Raw genomic sequence first — 13,862 nt, 5'->3', positions numbered from 1 at the left:
AATTTATAAAATATTTCATTTTTAAAAATTAATTTTAATTTGTAAAAAATATATTTTTCATTTTTATAAATACTTATAAATAAATTTATTTAAATAAAAACTAAGTTCAAGACAACTTTATGCAAAATTAATAATGTTTAAATTCATGCAAGGTTCTTTCAAGAATGAATTTGAATCCTTTCCATTTTTTTTATGTCATTTTAAAATTTGTTAAGAAATAAAATAAAAGAAAGATGATACATATTTTAAGAAGAGTGTGATATATACTTTCAAAACTTTAATAATGAAATAAATGAAGAGAATAGAAAATGTATAGGATTTTTACTCGTGAGAACTTTAGTGTCCTAAAAAATATTTTTTACATGTGAGGGTGGCAAAGTAAGCCGCATGCTCCACTTTCACTCACCCTCTCATAAGTTCTCCTTAAGTTAGTATGCTTCATCTATTGTCCAACTTACCAAAAACATGAAAAAAAATTATAATATATTAGAAATAGTATGTAATAATGTAATATAGCAAAAAAGAACTAAAATTATATAAATAAAATAATTTGTAATATATCTTTTAAAAAATTTATTTGATTAATATTAATATGTTAATTCTTATTTGAATATAATATGTATTTAAATATAATAAATCTAACTTAAATCCTCCATAAGCTCTCCAATAGATTGTCCAACTTACCAAAAACATTAAAATAATTTTTTTTATAATATATTAGAAATAGTATGTAATAATGTAACATAGCAAAAAAGAACTAAAATTATATAATAAAAAATAATTTGTAATATAATATTAATATGTTAATTCTTATTTGAATATAATATGTATTTAAATACAATAAAACTTATTTAAATATGACATTAGTTACATTTATGTTAACAAGACTCAAGTTTGATCACATAAATTTATCCATATAAATTTCATTCGCAAATTATATCTATTTTACTTATTATTAATATTTTTATTTGAATAAACAGTAATATATATAGATCAATACAATATAAATTATAAAAGTCTGAGAGGTTATCCTGTCTTAAGTTATCATCAAGGGGTTAAAATAAAAAATATTTGTAGTTTATATAATTATTTTTTTTTTCAATTCATCTGACTAATAACCCACTACAAATTGAGTTGGATAATATTTTTAACTCAATTTCAAAAACAAATATAACCTTACACAACTCGTTTTTAATAAAAAAAAACAAAATCAAAGACTAATTGAGTTGAATTGAATTCACCACGTATATACTGTTATTTGGCCTTTAATGTAATATTAAATGGATGTAATTACATGTAACCGGTTATATTACAACTTGTTTCTTGCGGTACAGTACAAAGCTGAACTATGTTTGTTATAGTGGAGATTTATATCATAATGATTATTACAATATACTTACTTGCAAGGAACCCCAAAAAAGATAGAACCTTGTGGTAACTATAACTCATGTCCCACTTTTACTACAGTTATTTAGAGGGAAATCGCGTCATCTATCAACTTGATTAGATGATTCCATTCGAGATCAGTTTGTTTAAAATTTAAAAAAAAAAAGTAATTTTTTTAAAATAGATATAATTTATTTTTAAAATAAGATTTTTTTTTAGTAAAAAGATCAAATTGTTCCCAAAGCAAAAATTCTGGCGTACTTGGGAAACAAGACCTGATAAAATAAAATTAAAAAAAGTGATGGTATGAGAAGGCAAAAATGCATGTTAGTGGTTCTGGTTGTGCGTTTCGTCTTGGGTTTTTCCCTTGGTCCTAAGTATGTCGCCGAAATGTCCCATCATGATGCGCCTTAATCTAGTGTCCTCTGCTTGTGGTTGTGACGTAGCAGCCTTGGAGTTGGGGGATACAACTTTCTCTGACTGTGATTGTGATTGTGATTCTGTGGTTTCTCTCTTTCCAAGCAAGCCACCCTCACCAAATAAGTTGGTGACTGATGAAGCAAGCCCAAACTGAGAACCCATCGACTTACTTGCACCACTACCAAAACTTTTCCCAGATCTTTCCTTCATGATAATTTCAAGAGCTTCTTTGTGTGCTGGATCCAGAGCATCCAAATCTTTTAGTAGGTTCTGTGTTGCAGGCAGAAGGAAGTCCCGAACACTATTTGCATGAAGATCTATTACATAAACTCACAATTAATTCTACTTGCTAAATAAGAAATATATGTGATAGGATGCTAATCAAAAGTATTAATTCGGTCAAAAATTCTGATGCTGGACCAGTATCCAACCAAACTCATAATTTGCAGCATCAGCACTTTTTACAGAATTAATTAATCTCCTATAAAAATGTTAAAACATCAACAAGTTATTGCAATTTGCAAATAAAGCTTGTACGTTACAATGTTGTCATTCTGAACTTTATACTACTAGAAAAAAGTCTACAAGTGATTTCTCATCATAGAGGTCGTGACTTGTGATAGTTTTTATGAAAAAGAAACGATGGAAAATAAATTTATAAAAAAAAAAAAAAGACACATCAAGTATTCAACAATTAAACAAAAAAAATTTTTGAAAATAAAATAGCCACCTTATTTAACAATAGTTGGTACTTTATTCTTCAAACATTCTTCCATTGATCACTAGATCGTTGGGAACTGGACAGCTAAAGGGAAAACTACCGATCCAAAAACTATAGCCTATGACAGTATCAATTACCAATATCCCTGATGAATCAATAATACCATAATATTAATATTTAAAAATGATTTCTGAATCATTACTCTAAGATGTTTGGTAACGGAGGAGTTTTTTCATATCCAGAAATTTTAATTCTTAAGAATTATAAATCCTGAAAATAACTAAAACCTATTTGATTATTTATAATAAAAGTTCATGGAAATATTCATACAAAATTTCAGAGAATTAAAGATTTTCATGTTTAGTCATAATAATATATTCTTGAATATATAAATTCTTTTTACAAAAATATCATTTATTAAAATAAATTTATTAAATATATTTATTTACTCAAATCTTATTATGAATATGACATTAAACTATTTTAAAAAGTTGAAAGATTATAGTTAAAATTATTTAAATATAGAATTCAAGAAAAGAAATAAACAAAGGAAAATGGTATATAATAATTAAGGATAAAAATATATTATTTCATTTCATCCAAATAAAAATAAATAAATGAATAAATAAGTATTAACAAATACCATTAAAAAACAAAACAAATTTTAATAATATTATTAAAATTGACAAGTCAATAAATAATGAAATACAAGAAAGAGTGAGAGAGAGAGAGAGAAAAATAGAGATATGGGAGGCGGAGAAAAGGAGAGAGGGGGAGTGAGAGTGAGAGACACAGAGAGAGAGAGAAAGAGAAATAGGAGAGAGAGAGAGAGAGAGAGAGAGAGAGGGAGAGAGAGAGAGGAAGAGAGGGGGAGTGATAGTGGGAGAGAAAGAGGGGAAAGAGAAATAGAAGGAGAGCAAGAGATGTTTTTTGTTTAAAAAGGAGATATTGTAGTCTTTTTATATAAATAAAACTTTTTCTTTAACTCGAAAAAATTGAATTCTCGTCCTCATAAGAATTTTTTGTAAAAAAGTGAGATAAAAATTATTTCCAAGAAACTCTATTTTCGAGAATTCTTTTTAAATAGCTATCAAACATGAGAAACCAAAAATTTTTATTTAAGATTCTCATGAAAGAAAAAAAAAACATTTCGTTTATTAACCAGCCTCTAAGAGTAAGAATTCACTGTCAATGTAGCACTTAAATCTACTCAAATATCAAACATCGTCCCAAATATTATCTCATTCTCTGATCAATTAAAATAAAAAGATAATATATCAAAATATTACTTTAGGTTTATGGTTGGATACCAAATAAATTCCTGCCAAAACATCCAAGACAAAGAAGATGGCCAAAGATTTCAAAGAAACCTTGTTAAGCCTACATCCATCATCCATATGATAATATTAGTATTATTACTCTTTGACTTGATTACCAGAAAAATATCTTAAGGGTGCGGAAAGGTAAGAGTAATATATTTAGTTGAGCAAACCTGTAGCATCCAGAGCACGGATTGCCTCGCAAAATGCATTGGCTCTTTCTCGCCGTTGCATTAAATCACTTGTAATAGGCACCGCTGTAAGTTGAGAAATCTTGGATAAAAGATGTACATCAAGGTTAAGAAACAAACTGCTTAATTTAAGAGAGTTTGAAAGCCAACAGAAAATGCAAATGACTAAGAAAATGAGATATCATGTCAGGACACCACAAATTTCTGAACTTTTTCCTTTCCACACAAAAAAAAGTTAAGGATATAATCTCTGAGTTGTTCAGTTGTATTCGGTATTGCCACCACCAACGCTCGAATGACAGCAATTGTAGCTTCATGGGATCCATCTTCAAGAAAAGCGCCCATTTGAACACGTATCTTGTCAACTATCTGCAATATATCATGTTTGGTCATTTGAATAGCATCAACATTTTAGCAATAAAACCCAAGCATATATACTAGCGACAGATACCATCTCATTTTTAAAGCGTTGAGCCACAGCACCAAATGCATCAATGCTGGCACACTTCACATTGAGGTTTTGGTCAGATCCAAGAGTAACTAGGGCAGGCAAAGCATGAGTTGAAGCAACCTTTGCATCAATATATGGCACCTATTATTGAAGACCTCTATGTCAGCTTTGGCATTTATGAGATCTAACTAGAAGTAACTGAAAAAAAAAAAACGATTAGCTTACAATGGCTTTTAGAAGCTTGGCAGCACTTATTTTCATGTTCACGTTAGAGCTAACAACCATTTCCCACAGTATATTAAATACCATACCATGGTTTTCTTCATATATGCTGCATTATAAGAAAGCTACTGACTCAAATTGGTTAAAATACTACTATCGATTTTAAGAATATAAAAGTAATAAAAGTGTGATGTACAAACCAAATGAAGCGGACAGCATTAATGATCTCAAGAGAGTGCTTTGTCGGCGGATTCTCCTTCGAATTGTCTTCTACTAACAGCTTTCTTGTGTACTCTTCTAATTGTTTACGTTTTCCAGGAGCACTTAAAACACCAGCCAACAGCAATGGTAGGACACACGACGTGGAAAGCTTCTCCGAAACAACAGATCTTGGTCTCAAACCTACAAGCAAACTTTCAAACATAAAGCAGTTATGTAAATATTTAACGGAATAATTGAAGAATCATTACCTTTAATTTTTGAATGAATGGAACTAGGAAAAAATATCAAATCGGCATCATCCCCAACTGCTGTTAAAAATACAGGTAGCATGATGCATGTCATGTAGGAATCCCCAAACCTTTCAGAAACAGATAACAGAAACTGCAATTACATTATTTTGATAAGACGTTATTCAGTTGCTAATGCTACAGAACATAAAAAACAAAGTAAAAAAAAAAACAACAGAAAAGATAGACAAGTGACCTTCGATATTCGGCTCCGTAGATTATCTTCTTTCCATGGTAACAAGCAAGCTAGCTGTATCAATTTAGGAAAGCACTCAACATGCATCCAGTCAAATGCCTCCCATTCAACATGACTCCTAGCAAAAATGAAAACCATTTGAAATCAGTCACTGTTTTTGTTCTGCAGTCAGGCACAGTTTGTGTTTCTGCAGATGCATGCCTACAATGCATATATAATACAACGAGTCAAGCATAGAAAGCTAGAGGGTTCCGGGCACCAAACCTGACCTGCTACCTATCCATCCACTCACTGTCCCTCTTTCCCCCATCTTCCAAACAGGAACTCATGTATGGAAGGATGTGACTTTAAGACCCAAAGATCAGTTGCATCAATTCTTTTACAGGTCCTAATGTTAATATTTCAAAGTGAACATTTCGTGTCAAGCTTACCTTGCATACAATTCAAGCAATGTGGTAGAAAACACAACTTGCGTAGATTCTACTGTGGACGAGAAGGGACATGTCTCAATTGCTTTCTGGTGCACCAAAGGAAGCAATTCCACCAGCATTCTCAATAGAACATCTATATTCCAGCGCTCTCTTTCACCCAATGAATGTAGATGTGACTCCATACACCCTTCGATTACAGAAAGAGGTGGACAATGCTGCAACGCAAGGGATGAAATTCAACTCAAATAATTGCCAACAAGGATTAAGTTCTGTGTCACAAGGGACAACTGAAAGCACATATGGAAAAGAAAGACCTGAGCAGAGCTCAAAATATGTGAGAGTAAAACATTCAAAACGTGGTCCAATTTGTTTCCCCACTTTATAACTGCAGGAACCAATTCCTTGAGAGTAGTTTCGACCACCACTCCTGAGGGATTACAAATCAATTGGAACATCAACTCCTCCACCTAACAACAAATAAAACAAAGAATTGGACCAACACTATCTGTATTCCTTTTTGTTGTTTTATTAAAAGTTGTCATATTATGTATGATAAGGGTAAAAGGCTCCATTCCCTATACTGTCCCGTCAACCTGTTGCAGAGCTTACATTGCAGATCAAATCTTTAAAGTCAGAAATCTTCTCCATGATTGCCTCGAAGCATATATAGTGAGGCTGACCTTGAAATATTTTTCCGTGTTTTGAAAAAGTGGAAGCAGCAGAGCCAAATTATGCGAGGCAGCCTCTCGAACAATAGTGGCAGAATCCTCTATTAGTTGCTGCACAATAGATAAAATAAGAGAATCCCGAATCTCAGGCCGTACGAACTCTGCAAGCTCTCCACATGATTGAGCAACGAGCAGTCTACGCTCCTCGTACATGTGGTTTATCTAAAATCCATAACACAAAAGAAACCCTGAAAACCTGGTTCCTAAGTCAGAATGGCAAATAGAAGTGAAAAATTATGGCCAGAATATACTTGTTCCCAACATTGAGGAAGCAATTCTGTTTCTGTTCTCATCTCTCCAACATTCTTTGCAAGGCTGACACATGCCTGAAATGATCAAAGTTGCATTTAAACCAGAATCTTTAAACTAACATAAGAAACCAATATAACTTACATCCATTATAATTCGTCTCTGTATTTCATCAGGACGCTTGATTAAGTTAAATAATGTATGGGTCAAAGAATCCCGAGTCCTGCTATCTGGGTGGTGTTCAATTGCACACATCATTAGAGGAAGCAGTTCCTGCAATCAAACAACACTAATGCAACATATGTTGAAGTTTGCATAAGTGTAAACAAAATTAATGAGTGGCCACCTCACGATGGTTGATCAGGACATACGGAACAATTTTAGGCAAAGCGTCTGCAAGTATCTGAATGGTTCCTAATCCCTGTCAAAGCATAAACATATATAAGAAACTGAAAAAAAGAATCATTTGCTTAAAATTTCACCAGTCTGACTTCCATTTATTCCTTCATTGAGGAGTGGGATTTTCACTCTTTTATGTTTGCACAAGCACTTCATTACTAGCAATCGAAACCATGAGATACTACTAAAGTCAGTGAGATTTTAATTTTTATGCATTATCAATGTGACATCTAGACAAGTTTTACCATATCATTAAAAGAATTTCCACTTGTTATCATAACCAAACTCTGTAAGGGTGACGCAAAATTAATTGGATGATGATGTAAAAAAGTTAAAGCTAGACAACTAGAAACTAAAAAATAATGATGTTTAAGGATTTCCTAAAGCAAAAATAGAATGTACTTGCCATCTTCTTAGATCTTGCTTCATCGTTTCCACTGTCTGATTTTGCATTTAACCTGCTATCCCCTTCTTGCTTGCCTACATTTTGTTCAGAGACATCTTCACTATTTTCAAAAGAAATATTTGCTTTTGCGAGAGGCACATCTTCATGTTTATCAGCATATTCCTCAAGAGTTTTAAAAGTTGTTGATTGAGCATCTTCATTGAGTATGACATCCAATGCTGCATCAACAGGGTAAGAAATTGAACCTTGGTCCTCATGAATCTCTATCACTTTGTCCTCAGTTTCATTTTCAGAACGAATAAAATTTCCAGGTTCACGAACTCCAATATTCTTTTCCTTCAACCATTCAACTTCCATTTGCAATTTCTTAATTTCTTCCTTGTACTTATCTAAAGATTCAGGTTGAGAATTGTCTACATCACTAACAACCAGATTCATTCCAGAACCAGACCGTTCAATACCCATTTTAAGCATACTGATCTCAACTCTGTTATCATTGAGCTCTTTTCTTTGATTCTCCAAGGACTGCTTTAAAACTTGCACCTAAAAGTTAATATTAGTAATCATAATAGAAATTTTAGATTGTTAAACGGTATCTCTTTGTTAAGTCAACAGGAATACCAGGTTCTCTTTGTCTTTAAGATCCTTCTGCAGTGCCTCCAAGGATTTAGTTAATGCTCCTATTTGACCATCTGCCAAATCTTTGTCCTTCAACGAGCTCTCCTTTTCTTGATTCACCCTCTCATTTGCTTTCAGCAGTGTTTCATTTCCTCCAACATGGGCAATTTTTTCCTGCATATTTATACACGCGTGATTCAACATATACTGTAGTAATTTGGATTTTGGAAACAATATTACATTTGGTTTACATATTCACCTATTAAAAATCAATAGAAGTCAATCAATTCCTTTATATTATAACAAAGTCGCATTTATTAAGCAGAAAGGAAAGCTTAAAACCGAAATTTACAGTAATGTGTAATAGTAAGATTAAGAAGCCAAGTCAAGTTAAGACAACAAATCAAATCAAATTTATAAACAACCAGCTGGGCAATTTAGCAACACTTCTTTAGATAGTATTTGATGAGCAACTTGCCTACACCATGAGTTAAATATTCACCTCTGCTACCTCCGAAGTTGATGAAAGATACTGATAATAATAATGACGCAAGGCTTGCGGTATTATTGCACGTGTATTCTGCCAATTGTCCAAGTTCTGGTCTGCAACCTACAGGAACAGTTAGAGTTTAATTTAATTGTCATGTATTGTCAATGTAAAATTTGCAACTTCAACTAATCAAAAATCATTGTTTTGATGATTTCAAAGTAGTTACTAGTTATTATAAAAGTAGGAAAAATTGCATTCACCTCCTCTGAGGTCTGTTTAAATATAGCATACCTCCCCTATAATTTTTAAAATTCATTCACTTCTTAGTTAAAGTGAGAAAAAGGAGAAAAAAAAGAAAAGAAAAGTGAATTCATAATGTGTCAATCATATATTGTCTTTGAATTATGCAAAATCTTGTTTTATAAAAATTTTCATTATTCTTCAATTTTGAAAATAAAAATTTTTCAACAATTATTTGTGGAAGTTGGCATAGCTTTTAAATCACAATACAGATGAAGATGATATTTAAGATATAATTTGGGAGTTAAAATTAAGTTAAAGATAAAATGTGATGGCACTTGCATTGTCTCTTAAATGGTGTTATCTTGTAAGAAAGTGAATACCTCTTCATAAAATGTGATTGCAGTGAGTTTGTAGCCGGCGTTAAGCAAATATTCCTTGACGGCAGAATTAAGATCTCGACGTTCCGTATCCTTGAGCGGTCCGAGAGCAGAAGCAGAGAAGGAAGTATTATGAGTTAGTTTGTGTGGGCGAGTCTGTGAGTCGGAAAGAGAAAGATCGGCATTGGACGGCGAGGCTGCATGTAACGTATATATGAACGAATGGAGTTAGTAAGATTAGAATTAGATGAAGTGATTGAAAATGTAAGGAGAAAGGAGACCGTGAAGGTGCGTGAGGGAGTGCAACTGAGATTTGAGTTTGGCGATGTCTTCGTTGGCGAGGCGGAGCTCGTAGTCGGTGATGGCGGACTTGTGTTGGGCCTGGTTCTTGAGGTGGAGGAGGGATTGGGGATCGGCGGCGGAGAGGGAGAGGGAGTTGAGGCGGGAGATCTGGTTGGGAGGGAAGCGGGAGGGGTCGGAGAAGTACTGCTGGAGGCGGATGGCTTGGTCGTGGCGCCCATCGTCGAGAAGCTCGTGGAGAAGCTCGAAGGCGGTCAGAATGTAGTTCTCTTCCAACAGAAAGTTCACCACGCAATTGCACAGCGACGCTCGCTCCACTTCCATTTTTCATCCCTCTCTTTCCACCCCATTCTTCCGCTTCTCTTTCTTTTAACTCCCATCCCGCGCTTTTCGCTTCTTCCTTCTTCTTACACCAACCATTCTCCAATGCAACACACTCATTATTCTCTCTCTTTTTTTCTTCTCATCAATCGGATAAAATATTTATTTATAGAAACTAAAAAGTTATACTATTAAAATTATAATATTTAAGGATTAAAAAATAATTGAACTTTTTTTTTTTTTTTTTTTTTCTTGAATCGGATATTATATTACAAGTTATTATTTTCTTGAACATATTTTTAAATTCCCAACGTATAGTTATCAAATATATTAGTGAAATATTACGAATAAAAACGACTGATGCAACCGGTGACGATGGAATTATAAGAACTTTCAAAATCATGATGCTGTAAAAAAGCCAATACTAATTATGGTCTTGAGTTGGCGCTCATTGGACGCTAGAAATAGAAATGGAATCTTTCTCTAGATTATTTTAAATAATATCATAAAATTGTGTTTTATCAGAAAATGCAAGCACTGGTGGATACTATATTCCCATCTTTGCAGTAAAGGAAAACGAAGCAGAAACGAAGAAGACAAAGAATGAAAATGATATCTTAATTGATTGGTCCAATGGAATAAAATACATTTGAGAACAACTTAACAATAATATTTTGAAGAAGAAGAAGAGAATAGTGTACAAAAAAACTGTAAGGAATAATAGTAGGACATGTCCAATAGCAGCCAGTCACGTACGTGGACCTAGTTCTCAACCCTTTGAGCAGCTTATTACAATTCTCAGCCACAAACTTTGTCCATCCTAACATGTTTGATTTTTGAGCTAACCATTCTCCTACAACAATCTCACTCAGGTAAGCCATTTGAAACCTTTATGCTTTATGCTTTATGCTGGTTTCCTATGTCACTGCTTTATGCTTTTGTGTTACCCTTTTGCAACTGCTAGTTCAAAGTGGTTATTATTATAGAACAAACTAAAAAAGAGTGAACAATTCTTATTTATATAATTTGAATTGAACCTTCTGTTTGGTAGTGGATGAACCAGAGAAAAAGCTGATAAATTCTCAATGATTCTAAGCAGGAATAGGATATACAAACATGGATGGCTCAGCCTCAAAGCCTGGTAACACAACAAAAGTTGGTTTGGTTAAAGCAGCTGTTAACTTATACGGTAATAGGTTTACAGTTACAGATGTTAATAGTCCTTTGCTGAAGAAAGATTTCCCTACGGTATGTACCTCCATTAATCTTCATCTACATGCAGTTTATGTTATGGCATTCACTCTACTATTTTATTTTGTGTGTATTTTTCTCAACAAAAATACTAAGACACTCTTTATGTAATCCAAAGAAAGTGTTAACGTCGTCTCTCTACATGATATGTAACCCAGTATTATCTATTTTTTTCTCATAAAATTGAAAAATATTTAGAGCACTTGTTAACAGCATCGTTTTTCTTAAATATTCCTCAGAAGCACTCTTCAAAAACAAAAGAACTCCATAGAACAAGTAGGGATATTGTTCAGTACAAAGAGAGCAAACGGGCAGCAGAATCTGCAAAAGCTCAAGCAGAAACTGAGCTTTCTAATGCTAAAAAGACAGTGAAAGATCTTTTCTCTATGATTGGTGAATCCAGCCACAAGGCAAAAGCTCAAATCCGAGATATTGCATCACTAAAGAAGTATGGGAAGGCAAACAAGAATGATAACAATAACAACAACGAGTATTCACAAGTGATGAGAGAATTGGAATGTGCTAAACTAGAACTGTTCCAACTTAAGCTTGACATGGCTTCTGTTTTGGAAGAGAAACTGCGAGCTGAGAAGGAAATTGAAGCATCAAGATCAAACACGCTGTTATGCTCAAGAGTTGCACAGAAACTGATGAAGGAGATTGAGGAAGCCAATGAAGAACAAGTGGTGGTTGAATTGGCCAGGATGGAGGCTTTGAAAGAACTGAGAGACTTTGAAGCTCTTGAAAACACAAGAAACAAGCTGAAAGAGGCCATCAAGGAAATAAATGAGTCAAAAGAGGTTGAAATGAAATTGGCAACCACATTGTCTGATATTGATATGTTGAAGAAGGAATTGAAATTGATTAAGAAAAATAGGAAAAGGGTTGAAAGGGGTGAGAGCATGGAGCATGTGGAAGGAATTGGTGTGATAGAGACTATAAAAGAAGAAATAGAAGCTGCAAAGAAAGACTTGGCTTCGATTAGAGAGAAAGGTTTTAGGTTTATGACCTCTATGGATGTTACAAGAAATGAGTTGAAGCATGTTAAAGCTGCCACGGTTTATATAAAGAATGGTGAGTCAAAAGTTGGTACTAAAGTACGAAACATGAGTTACAAGCTTTTGAGAGCAAAATCTAAACTAGAAGCTGTGTCTGCTGCTGAGGGAAAAGCCAAATCAATAGTCACTAACTTAACACAAACTCTTGATAAGCTGAAGTCCGAAACAGAAGCAGCAACCAAAGAAAAAGAGCTTATAAACGAAGAGGTTGCAACCACAAAAGAAGAGATTAGAAAAGCTTTGTTGGAGATGAACGTGAATGAGGAAAGATTACAAGGTGCCATGCAGGATCTTGAAGCAGCAAAATCCTCAGAAAGTTTAGCCTTAGAGAAGCTGAAGATTCTAACAGAGAATACCATGAGAGAGAGAAGTTTAAGTTTCACAACAACAAAGGCTATTATTATCTCAAAGTTCGAATATGAGTATTTGACTAACCATGCAGCCGAGGCAAATGAAATTGCTGACAAGAAAGCTGAAGCAGCTAAGGCGTGGGTTGAGGCTATGAGGGCCAGTGAGAAGGAAATAATGATGAAGACTAAGGTGGCTGAGGCAAAATTGGAGATTTATGCTAAAGAAAAGTTGGTTCCAAAGAGAGTTGGTAATGAAGAGTTTGAGAATTGGTCAAGAAAAGTACGTGAAAAGAATAATAATCCACCTAGGGAGTTGCAGCGTGCCATGTCACGAAAGAGCATGAAGTCGGATGGTAGTATGACTCCTTCTAGAGGTTATAAGGTTCACAAGTCTGCTTCACCTCGTGTGAGTCCTTTCATTGTTAAGAAGAAAAAGAAGGTGATACCAAATTTTGCCAAGTTTTTTAAAGGGAAGAGAAACACTAGCACTCTATAAGGGAAGAATTAATAAAACCTATGATGTAGTCCTATTGGTGTTGACAGTGATATTCTCTAATCAAAATTAGAATTTTATTATTAATGTAAATTTGTTGAATAAAATTCTAATTTTAATGAGAGAATGACACTAACAATACATGTTACTATCTAGGTTTTGTCCATAAGGTAATAATCATTAATTAGGACTTGATAGAAGTACATTGAAGCAACATGGGAAAAAAAAAAAAACACTTGTACATTTGTTTATGAGTGACGGCTACATAACTATATTATACAAATTCATGTTCTTACTTCTTTCCTTATTTATTCCCTTGTGTGACTCGTGTTCTTTTCACCTATGTTAATAGTTATATATGTCCAAGACTGAAAGTAGTTTGCTTTTAGTTTTAAACTCTAGTTTATTCTCAAGGCCACAAACACATAGAAGAAAGCAGGCGTGTCAGTCTCCTACCGATTGAGTAGGTCGAAGCACATAGATTCTTCACACTTTCATTTGCAAGTTTATAAGATTGTGTATCATATCGATCTCTTAATGTTTAAGTAGTCCAATCACTTAGACTCTTTGTACTTTTAGCACTTGAGTCTAAAGAATTATGTATGATATTGATCTCCCGTCAACTGAGTGAATTGAGTCGACCTTTTAATCGATGGTCAATCAATTTGTCAAATACGTCTCATAGTAAGACTTAATCGATTTTCAAACCATCCCATAAGTAACTAAAACAAGG

The 13,862-nt window shown here is 33.5% G+C and overlaps 2 protein-coding genes across 2 annotated transcripts; one reads left to right on the top strand and one right to left on the bottom strand.

Moving 5' to 3' along the window:
• Positions 1–1,249: 1,249 nt before the first annotated feature.
• LOC109817253 (uncharacterized) lies at positions 1,250–10,128 on the bottom strand. Its single transcript, XM_020382470.3, has 19 exons — positions 9,638–10,128; positions 9,360–9,553; positions 8,749–8,856; positions 8,250–8,420; positions 7,629–8,171; positions 7,170–7,244; positions 6,968–7,096; positions 6,826–6,900; positions 6,527–6,736; positions 6,161–6,313; positions 5,847–6,061; positions 5,416–5,533; positions 5,181–5,313; positions 4,911–5,112; positions 4,714–4,819; positions 4,489–4,629; positions 4,283–4,406; positions 4,020–4,133; positions 1,250–2,123 (listed from the first exon to the last, which is right to left on the bottom strand). Exons 1-19 carry the CDS (start codon positions 9,978–9,980, stop codon positions 1,714–1,716), a joined length of 3,564 nt encoding a protein of 1,187 aa, XP_020238059.2. The 5' UTR covers positions 9,981–10,128; the 3' UTR covers positions 1,250–1,713.
• A 538-nt stretch (positions 10,129–10,666) lies between these two features.
• Positions 10,667–13,517, top strand: LOC109817261 (protein PLASTID MOVEMENT IMPAIRED 2). The gene is made up of 3 exons (XM_020382478.3): positions 10,667–10,849; positions 11,077–11,225; positions 11,468–13,517. Exons 2-3 carry the CDS (start codon positions 11,094–11,096, stop codon positions 13,130–13,132), a joined length of 1,797 nt encoding a protein of 598 aa, XP_020238067.1. The 5' UTR covers positions 10,667–10,849; positions 11,077–11,093; the 3' UTR covers positions 13,133–13,517.
• The last annotated feature ends 345 nt before the right edge of the window (positions 13,518–13,862 follow it).

This window comes from Cajanus cajan, chromosome 2, assembly GCF_000230855.2.
Source record: "Cajanus cajan strain Asha chromosome 2, NIPB_CcT2T_4, whole genome shotgun sequence".
Classification (NCBI taxonomy): Eukaryota; Viridiplantae; Streptophyta; class Magnoliopsida; order Fabales; family Fabaceae; genus Cajanus; species Cajanus cajan.
This window is presented reverse-complemented; position numbering and strand designations above follow the sequence as displayed.

Excerpts from the sequence above, each read along its gene's own strand:
- LOC109817253 (XM_020382470.3), bottom strand. The coding sequence starts at position 9,980 with ATGGAAGTGGAGCGAGCGTCGCTGTGCAATTGCGTGGTGAACTTTCTG. Across the intron at positions 5,314-5,415 it reads TACGGAGCCGAATATCGAAG|TTTCTGTTATCTGTTTCTGA; the intron begins GTCACTTGTCTA and ends ATGTAATTGCAG. Across the intron at positions 4,134-4,282 it reads AACTGAACAACTCAGAGATT|ATCTTTTATCCAAGATTTCT; the intron begins ATATCCTTAACT and ends ACCTTGATGTAC.
- LOC109817261 (XM_020382478.3), top strand. The coding sequence starts at position 11,094 with ATGGATGGCTCAGCCTCAAAGCCTGGTAACACAACAAAAGTTGGTTTG. Across the intron at positions 11,226-11,467 it reads TGAAGAAAGATTTCCCTACG|AAGCACTCTTCAAAAACAAA; the intron begins GTATGTACCTCC and ends AATATTCCTCAG.